Genomic DNA, 9697 nt, shown 5'->3' on the forward strand with positions numbered 1-9697 from the left:
CTTGTTTGCAATTTTGAAAATTGTTTTATTTTTATGATTCGATGCAGGTTTTGGTTTCACGGTGCAACGATTTTTTTTACTAAATACTAAGTAAACTCTCATTTCTTTTTTTTTAAATAAATGTTCATGTTCTTCTCATTTGAAATGTTTGCTGGCAGTAATTATCATCACTACCTAGTCTTCGTGATATATCGTAAAAGAGGTTATCGATTTATAATTGATTCCGAAGTATGATGACTCTGGATTCTGAATGGCACGTTAACGATAGCCTTCTGCCTGATCTCTTCGATGGTAATCCTGTACCGACTGATAGGAAAAAGCTGGAAAGAAAACTGTGCGATGTGAGTGATCGTATCTTTTTTCTAAAGCCTGCTAAGTGTGCAATATTGGAGTGTAGCTGAAAAATACATGTAATAGCAGCCTGTGATTGTAAACTCTTCCGTTTGAAGCAATTCGAAAGAATAAAGTACTGCGATCTTCTCAACTTTACTGATGGCATCTGCGAGGTGACTACTAAAAATTTTTAGTCTGATATCCGTGACTTCGCTCTTCCTTGCCTTTCCAGCTGCATGACGAAAGACGCACTTGCTGGTCCAGTTGTTCTTCAGCTTACTCGGTACAGGTTGGTCTTTCATAAATGTGAGAGCTTTCACTGTAATGTTTTAATACACTTGTATTGAACCGTGCCTCATCAATTGAATCGTTTCATCTTTTGTAATGTAGAACTTGTTAATGCGAGAGGCTAGTAGCTGGTTTTTAGCTATGGCCCTTAACTTCAATCAATCTCATATTTTTGCTTATTTTTTTTTTCTTATACAACTACAGCGTGTAGCAGCGCATGACACACTGGCGCATAATAAAGATGTATGGACGTCGTACTCACAGTATCCACGTGAAGTATCACCTCTCATTCGGTGCTCAGCCCCAGTATCTTTGGGATATTTGTCATTAACAGTGAAGGACACGGAACTAACGGAAACATTCGTGTACATTGCATGCAGCTTTCTCTTCTGTGAGCTCTGTGTGACTTGGGGAACCTAGACAGTGTCAAGTTATGGAAAGTTATACTTTGGATCTTGTTGCTAATTACACTTAAGCTAATATAAGAATTACATTACTTCTGATTGTTCAAACGGATCACCTTTTGTCGCTTATAACATCTTTACAGTTTTTATTTGTTTTTTCTTACACCATTTTTGACTTTAACCTTTTTAGGAATGTATCTCAACCCAAAGTCAAGGAAGACTTTCGGAGCGAAGGTGACATAGTGAGATTATCGCTAACGGATGGACACACTTCCATTTCTGCCATTTTGTTAGACAACATCAAAGGAATTAGGTGAGCTTCGCTTGACCATGATGCTCATTCCTATTATTCGTAATTAGGAATCCTTTTCATTCCATAACTGAGTATTTTCAGTGCGGATACGCCGCCAGGTACGAAGTTGCTGATTGCTACAAAAGTTCCAGTCGAGTGCGGATTTGTTCTCCTTTCTGCTTCGGACGTCGTCATTATTGGAGGACGTGTTGAGAAATTAATAGAAAAATGGATGATCGAGCGCGTGAGTGGTTTTTTGGTCAATAACGCGTCCATACGCATATCTGTACTTCTGGGGTGCCGCAGATTTTCGCCAGCGATGTTAAAACGCGCACCCGTTCGAGAATTGTCTTCGTGGCAAAAAGCAAGCAATGCAATCTTCAGATAATAGAGTGAGAATAGCAAGTGGGTCGCTCTATTCGTAACTTCTGCCAAACCGTCCTTTGTTACGGTACTTATGAACGGCCATAAACTACTCCTTTTGCGATTGCTGCCAAGCCAACGTTTCCCTTCTTCAGTTGGATACAAACGTGTGTTTTTTCGGTGCTGGTAGAACTCTGTGGAGCCTCATATTTTCCAGCTTTTAACTAAGCGATTTTTTTCACATCCAGCTGTACTTTTTTTTAGCACACTGGTGGTGAAGCTGAAAGGGGAGGAAGATCCGATAGCAAAGCACCGAAATGGGTGTCCTTTGGCAAAGTACGTTTTCGTTGTACCATTTTACAGATTCTATGTGGCACGTTTTAGGGGAAGTCAGCAGTTGAAGTGACTCCAAAGGATTTCAAGGCAAATGATGCTTTGCGAGCAACAAATAAAAAGGTGTGAGTGTCATCTTTAGTATTGCGGAGTATTTGGGCTTTCTAGTTCAGCGAAGCTGAACTTTTTTTTATAACATCCAATCGCCTTCGTGCGTCATTAAGTCTTTGAGAAATATTTTTCTCCATGTTTCTTTTATTTCTCTCATGTGTGATATTTTCTAGAGTCTCATGGTTTTATTTTTTTCTTCAGTATATCGATAGCTTTTGAAAGTTTTGTTTGGTTTTTGCCTTTTATGTGTTTGAAGCAATTGCAATTCTGTGTTTCCACAGAAATGTTCAACTTTAATGGCTTCTTTAGTTCCTGGTTCAGTGATTGGTTTTCGTGTTCATTTTTGAATTTGAAGCATCATAACGACGGTTATAGTTGCTACATCACTAGCCCTCATGACCGCCGTATATTCATCTATTTAGGATTCGGAGGAGCAGACCAGCTTTGATATTCAACGCCAAGAAAATATTGACGCTGTTGAGGAGGGAACTGTCAAAGCTTTCACTGTTCCGAAGGTACCTGAAAATCATCCTTCCATGAAATCTTCTGTTCTGCTTTATTTCCTTCGGCATGTCCATGCATTATATTTGAGGGCCCTTAAGCATGTTTATACTATTACACACCACTTGTGCCTGAGATTTCATTTTTTTTTTACTTGCACTATTTTGCCATGTCATCCTTCTAGAAATAATTGGATACCAGGATAATGGGTAACTTATCTCAAACATCCATCCCACTCGTTTTTGTCGTCACCTAAGAATTTGCTATGTAATACGGAATTCGTTTGCATTAAGCATTAAAGGCAGCCCTTTAAAGTTAGAAATTGACGATTTGTTAGTTTGATAACACAACTATCACGGATGTAAGGTCTGCCGTAGTGCTTACGTCACCGTGATCGATGAAAGAAGACGTGCTGCGCCATACGGGAATTGGTCGCTCATCACTGGGCGTCGTCCCTTGTGACTTCTAAGGAGGCCATCGTCCCATTTACTGTGTAGAGTTAGCAGATGGATGGGGGAGGGGGAGGAGGATGATTGCTGTTTTTTTTTCTCGTTTTGACCAGCTTTCCTAGGTACCTGTTGTTTTTAACTTTGATAATCGCCCTTATAGATGAATCATCGAACAATATAGCTTTTATTTTGGAATTTGTTCTGTCAAGGCTGTGAGAAAGCAGGATAACAGGATGAGTGGAATGAAAGGCTGGGCAGTGGTTAATTCATTTTAGCTAGGCTTTCCAATTTCCGATGAACATGAGTTCAGCACGCATGCCTTCTTGCTACTGAGAGGATGTACAAAGTTCTATGTGGCTTCTGAGCTGGCTTAAGAAACCAACAATTCTATGCATGAAAGTCTACGCATTTACTAAGATGAGCAGCAGATCAGTCTCGTACCCAAGTGTAGATTGTGATGCATATAATTCAATGAATATATATATATATATATATATATATATATATATAATATAGTTTAGATCCAGCTTCCTGTTAAAACTGTGCAAGAATCAACTGTACCTAGAAAGACGCGAATATCAGCCGTCAGTGATAGAGGTCACGATCGTCGAATGAAAAAGAGAAGAGGGCGAGGCAGAGAAGATAGTGACGACGAAGAGGTACATTCAATGCTTTGTTTTGAATTAAACTTTGAATTTACTGTATGTCCAAGCATAATTTCCTTTTTTGGTCCCTGCTGAGTTCGCTCGACCATCCAAGCCATCTACCCTTTTTGACTTTGTTGCAACCAACGTTTCAGAAAAAACCACAGAAATTTCCGAGGGTCAACCGCCTAATGTGAGTTTTTCTTCGATAATTGCAGATCTCTTTATATTTTTGTATTCTTTATACTATTTTGTAAGGTGCTTAGATTTAGTTTATGTTTTTAGTTAATAATTGTGCAAAAGACATTTTTTAAAGCACAACTACAACTCTGAGGGGAACAGAGATCACAACTCACTGCAGTTCAGTTCAAATAGAAGGAGTTTCCTTGGAGGTTAGGGTAATTTTTAGAGTTACAGAATTCCTTCATGTTTAAGCATAGAGTAATCTCAGATCTAGCATCTTGAAAGTAATGTTGATCTGATTCAGATCTTGTTCTTGTTTTGAACTGACCTGGTTGAAGTTTTTCTTCTTTTGGAGACCGACTCTAATTTAAGTGCTTATTTTAGAAAAATCAAATTCTGGGAGCGAACGGAAATGGAATCCACAGAAGGGAACTAGTTCGTTGACTCCTAAATTTAATGGTGGGAATAAAGGAAAGCAACGAAGTACAAATCAAGGAGAACGAAGAGGTCCAAGGCTTCAGGAAGAACAATGGAATCAAAGGAACAAGCAGCAGCAATCAACGCAGCAGGCGAATTCGCAAAGGGTAGCAAATAAGTTCGCGAATTCTGCACGGAGCTACCCCTCACAAGATTATGGGCGTAATTTTGTGAACGAACGGTGAGTTTCCCAATCAATGCTAATTAAAACAGTTGTGTGAATTGGGAAATGTATCTTTCCTTCTGCTGCAGAAATTCAATGCCAACGCAAATCTCTCATAAGTTCGGAGGACAGAGCATTGTTCCTTATACGTCAATGAAAAACATGGTTCCTCTCACTGATGATGCAACACAAGGTTTGCGCCCGCTTTTCTTTTGCATTTCTGAATAATGTTTTCCGTACATCCAGCATTTTCCAATATGCGAATTAGTAACGGCCCAAGGAATGATGCTCCCAACAGAACTTTTCCTCCACCTATCCAGCATTTCGGAAGAAATCAAAATACTCTCCCGCAGTGGAAAGTTGGAGATCAATGCAAAGCGCCATGGACAGACGGATCGGTGTATTTTATATTGTTGCATATGTTTTAAAGCAGGTTATTATGGTGTTTCGTTTTTAGTACTATTTGGCTACAGTCGTGAATCTTGGTCCAGCAGATATGTGTGTTGTTCGCTACAATGAATATGGGAATATAATGACGGTACCACAAGCAGTTCTACTGTTAGTGTGACAAAACCAAGGAAAGTAAGCGGTGATGGATACCTTTATGGAGATCTTTATTGCTGTTAGAGTGTCAATCTTTCTCGGGGAAATTGATGAGCTCAATATCTTTAGTGCGTAAACCTCTTGGTGTCACTCTTTTTTTAGAAGAAGTCTAGCTCCTACAAAATTTTTGGTTTTCTTTTCTTCTTTTAACGGTCATTTCCTGTGCATTCTTCATTTTCTTGATTTTGTTTTATTGTTATGCAGAGTCTCCAATAAAAATATTTTGAATTGTTGGTCTACTAATGACGTTTGCCGTTGTTCATATTGCTGTGCTTGCTGTGTGCGATTTTAGAATAAACAAAGAAATAGACCTGGTGTGGATGCCATGTTTTACAGTTTTATACACTCACTTTTCACTGTTAATATTCGATTTTCTGCTTAAACCGATTGTTCCATAAAATTGGATGATCTTTAGAATCTTTTGGAGGCAACTTTTGTTTTTTTTTTCACTTACATCCACCCTTCATTGACTTGGATATAGGCAATAAGCCCAAAGGTAGTTGATGGATTCCGCAACGTTTGCGCTTTTCGTGCACCATCTTTTAGAAGAGAGGTTATTTTTCGTTCGAGCAAGCATCTAGAGAAAAGTGTTGTTTAATATTCACTCATACTAAGTCAGCTGTTCTGAGTGATGAGATATTAGAAAATGGTGGGGTATTCCGCTTGCACTGTGTGCTTAAGCTAATCTCATACATTCTCATTCTCGTACATTCTCATTTAGTGCCTTACCCTTGGTTGTACATTCTGACATTAATCGATGTGTCGGGCTCATTCAATGGATTCGTTTTCTGTTAGAACATATGATCTATTAGGAATTGAATCTATAGTGAACTTCAACATGTAAATTATTGTTAAGCAGTATTCCATCGATCTCGTTGTGGGCCTTCGCTGATGTCAAAACTGGCCGGTGCGACGGCAAAAGTGGTCAAAGGTGTTACGAAGCTAAAACCAACCAGGTAAAATATGAACACCTCTGTTTGCGCTGACCTGGACGAACTAGTGGAAATGAATTGCAGCGAAAGCGTAGGTCACCTATCTATACATAAACACTTGCGCCTATAAGCTCAGGTTTCAATAGTACCTTCAACACATTTTGTTTCATGGAATCGGAGTGAAACTTACCCACTTTAATTAAATTTATTAACTTTATGTATGTCTCTTTAGTAAAATTTCCGTTAAATTCTTTTTTTTTGCGGCTGGTACTTATATTTGCATATTTAGCACACTTTTCTTGGAAAAAATAACTTGATTATATTATCTGTCCACCGATATGACAATGACTTGTAAAATTACGCACTGAAAATGATAGCAGGAAATACGCTAGAGCAATTGTTCACGAGTCCTTCCTGTATCACAACTAATCTTTTACCTTCTTAATATTCATTACTTTATAATTACGGTGTGGCAGTTCGATACTTATTTGTACACTTAAGAGTTGCACTGACGCTTACTCCTGACGCAGTAAAACAGGTGCGATATCTTCTTGAAAATCAGAAGGATGCTAAAGCGCTTAAGGTATGAATGAAATAATTCTCCAACTCTAGTGCTGGTTCTGTTCGTTTTTTTTTAACAGATAGGCGTTCGAACGAAAGGTTGTAATGGACTCACATATACGTTAGACTATGCGAAGGAGAAGGCGAAGTTCGATGAAGAAGTTGTTCAGGTTGCAATGTATTTGTCACATCACATTTGTTACTCACAACTATCATATTCGTATTGTATCATATGGATTTTCTTCTCTGCAGGATGGGGTCCGTATCTGGATTGATCCGAAGGCTCAGCTTGGTCTGCTGGGCACTGAAATGGACTACATCACCGATCGACTGAGTTCCGAGTTCGTCTTCCGAAATCCAAACATCAAGGGCACATGCGGTTGCGGAGAATCTTTCAGTTTATGACCTTAAAACTAGTCAGCTTCTAATGGTGTATGCGGTTCACCGACATAGGTGCATCTCCCATGCTGTAAGCTAGAAAGAAATTGTGTATGTGTAGATATTGTAAGTCGTTACAAATATTTTGTTCTAGTAGTATTGTACGTCTTCAGAGATGCTCCTCTTCTTTGTGTCTAGTTCCTGACTTTAATGCCTCGTTTGCACCTCATGCTGTGTAATTTGCGTTAATCGACCAGGTAGTTAGCGTCGAATATGGCGCGACCTCGCGTCCGTTTTGTGCGTTAGCATAGTGTTGATAGTTCTGAGATAGACTAATTTAGATATACTTGTATGTAAGAAAATATATATTACTATTGTTGTTGTTATTGCGAAATTTAAACGGTCTCGTCGTCTTTTACTTACTCATAATTGTCTATCTTAAATGCTTACACATATGTACCTGCATAAGAAGCTTAAAATTTTCCGCGTAGATATGGCACCAAGCGAAACGTCAAAAAAGAACGTGAAGAAGGCGTCCAAAATGTCGAATCCTGTGGAGAAACTTCAGTGCTTGCCTGCACACGAAGATCGAAAAACTCTGGATGGGTATGTCCACGTGCTTGATCTCCCTTTCAGCGAATACATCTCTCTTTTCGTCCTGTGGTTTCTTCTATCTGTTCTGATTGGGGTAGCAAATGTTAGGTGATTATTCCGCGATATATATATATATATATATATATATATATATATATGCGTTTATCTTTTTTTCTGTTACGTAGTTACTTAGATGCTTCGAAGAATGCTATTGTTCTTCTCCACAGGAAGTCGATTACATTTATTTGGCTTTTTCAGTTTTTTCCTTATTAATTCTTTCTAAGTTTTCTTCCCATTAGTATGCAAAGAAAAACAATTTGATGCGAAATACCTTAGACGTGCTATAGTGTCCGACATCACATGGCGTGTAGATTGTTCTAAGACTAATCAAGTTCATTTACAGAAGAAATTTCTAGATCTTAATTGATCATTTTACATATACATGCTACTCATGCATCGGTTCTATGATTCCTATTTTTATTTTGGTTTAGAGAAGTTATTGCCTTCGAAGCCTTCTGGGCAACCCATCTTTCTAGTGAACAAACAGCATGGGTATTCGATCTTTTCAAGGAAAACATGTATGAATTGTAAGTAATATATTGCTTTATTGAATCATCCTAGTCATAGCATTTTCGCTAGTAGGCCTTGTTTCAGTGTTGCACAACATTGTAGTGTTTCAGATACTCAATGTCACAATGGGGGTGGGATCCTGAGTCCAAGAAACAAGAACTTGGCGCAACAACTGCCAGGTAAGTTCCCGTTTTGATGGCATTTTTTCACTATGACTGCCCCGTATAACTAGCTTTTAGGTTTATCATTGCTAGAAATGCACTGGGCGAAAATATTGGCTACACGCATTATCGATTTGATATGGATCATAACTGCCCAGTGTTGTACTGGTGAGTTCATTAGCTGAACGCTCATCATAACTTGGTTCTATGTCTCACAATATACTGATATTTGATTCTCGATAGCAACTTCAAAATTATTTCCCGTAACTTTCCTTTGTATTTGATATTTTGTGTAAAGGATCTGATTATAGCGATTTTCATTCTATCTATTGTTTGCGCTCAACATCTCCTATTTAAAACCAATCAATTAAATTTATAGTTGGGTCAAAACGACATGAAGAAGGGACAGTTCCGTAAGTGGCTACGCTCGAAGCCCGCGATGGAACATAGCGGTTGGGATTGGTCCTGGTAAAGATCATCGCTACCGCCACCTATCTCTGCAGTTCGCCATGGTCCTACCTCGATTCCAACCGCTGTCTCCACCGCACCGCTTCGCGCGCAGCCGCTTCCGCAACTGTCCGTGCTCATGTCATTTTGACCCAACGATACTCCCTTTATGGTGAGTATCTTACTTGGAAGCTGACTCAAGCTTCTTTTTCCAGCTATGAAATCCAAGTTCAAAACAAATATCAGAAAAAGGGTGTAGGGACTCTCCTTATGCAAACACTGGAAACACTTGCAGAAAAGTAAGTAATTTTACTGCTCACTCAGGAACTTCTATTAAATTCTTATGTTTGTGTTATGTTCTACGCTGACAATTTTCCCTCCAAAACTTCAAACTGACTAATTCAGGACCGGTATGGAAAAAGTGATGGCCACTGTGTTTGCTTTCAACGAGAAGTCGCTTGGATTCTTTCATAAACTGGGGTATGAGACTGACGTCACTTGTCCAGATGAGAACCAAGGACGAGATTACCTAATTTTGAGTAAAACGATCAGTTGACGCAGGTTTTATTGAATTTTCAGCAGTCAGTTCTTTTGTGTGCTGCATAGAAGAATTTCAAATTCGCCACATTATCTGATTATCTTGTCTAGTACTTTCTCTTTCAAAAATAACTGCCACTATCTTCTACACTGCTTCTGATGAGCTACGATTTTTCTTGATTTGTTTGCTTTTACGATTAGATGCGAAATTCATTAAGAAGTCATTTTCAGTTTGGTTCTACCTCGGATGCGAAAACTAACTTATGTGTCATTGTAAGCATTGATATCATTGTCGCTGAATTTAAGGGCAATCAGGTTGTTTCTTTTATCACCGGTAGTACATCCATTGATCACTCGTTTCCAACAGGTATTT

At 38.8% G+C, this 9697-nt stretch overlaps 2 protein-coding genes across 5 annotated transcripts; both read left to right on the forward strand.

The window, feature by feature from the left end:
- Positions 1 to 230: 230 nt before the first annotated feature.
- Positions 231 to 5109, forward strand: RB195_015329 (uncharacterized protein; the record flags this gene model as incomplete). Of its 2 annotated transcripts, XM_064205992.1 has the most annotated exons (16): positions 231 to 341; positions 528 to 622; positions 1216 to 1338; positions 1420 to 1561; positions 1945 to 2016; positions 2065 to 2136; positions 2547 to 2639; positions 3596 to 3733; positions 3816 to 3911; positions 4035 to 4110; positions 4286 to 4360; positions 4423 to 4485; positions 4532 to 4559; positions 4631 to 4734; positions 4788 to 4939; positions 4999 to 5109. In XM_064205992.1, 16 exons carry the CDS (start codon positions 231 to 233, stop codon positions 5107 to 5109), a joined length of 1551 nt encoding a protein of 516 aa, XP_064061873.1. The 2 variants fall into 2 exon arrangements, with proteins under 2 accessions (XP_064061873.1, XP_064061872.1); XM_064205991.1 differs by having other exon boundaries at positions 4286 to 4559.
- A 926-nt stretch (positions 5110 to 6035) lies between these two features.
- RB195_015330 (uncharacterized protein) lies at positions 6036 to 9343 on the forward strand (the record flags this gene model as incomplete). 3 transcript variants are annotated; one of them, XM_064205993.1, is made up of 10 exons in its annotated part: positions 6036 to 6100; positions 6578 to 6659; positions 6718 to 6807; positions 6890 to 7034; positions 7507 to 7621; positions 8101 to 8196; positions 8290 to 8358; positions 8419 to 8508; positions 9003 to 9086; positions 9193 to 9343. In XM_064205993.1, 10 exons carry the CDS (start codon positions 6036 to 6038, stop codon positions 9341 to 9343), a joined length of 987 nt encoding a protein of 328 aa, XP_064061874.1. The 3 variants fall into 3 exon arrangements, with proteins under 3 accessions (XP_064061874.1, XP_013301217.1, XP_013301216.2); XM_013445762.2 differs by lacking the exons at positions 6036 to 6100; positions 6578 to 6659; positions 6718 to 6807; positions 6890 to 7034 and having other exon boundaries at positions 7509 to 7621; XM_013445763.1 differs by lacking the exons at positions 7507 to 7621; positions 8101 to 8196; positions 8290 to 8358; ... (1 more) ...; positions 9003 to 9086; positions 9193 to 9343 and having other exon boundaries at positions 6890 to 7042.
- Positions 9344 to 9697: the final 354 nt, after the last annotated feature.

The sequence above is a fragment of the Necator americanus genome, chromosome V (assembly GCF_031761385.1).
Source record: "Necator americanus strain Aroian chromosome V, whole genome shotgun sequence".
Lineage (NCBI taxonomy): Eukaryota > Metazoa > Nematoda > Chromadorea > Rhabditida > Ancylostomatidae > Necator > Necator americanus.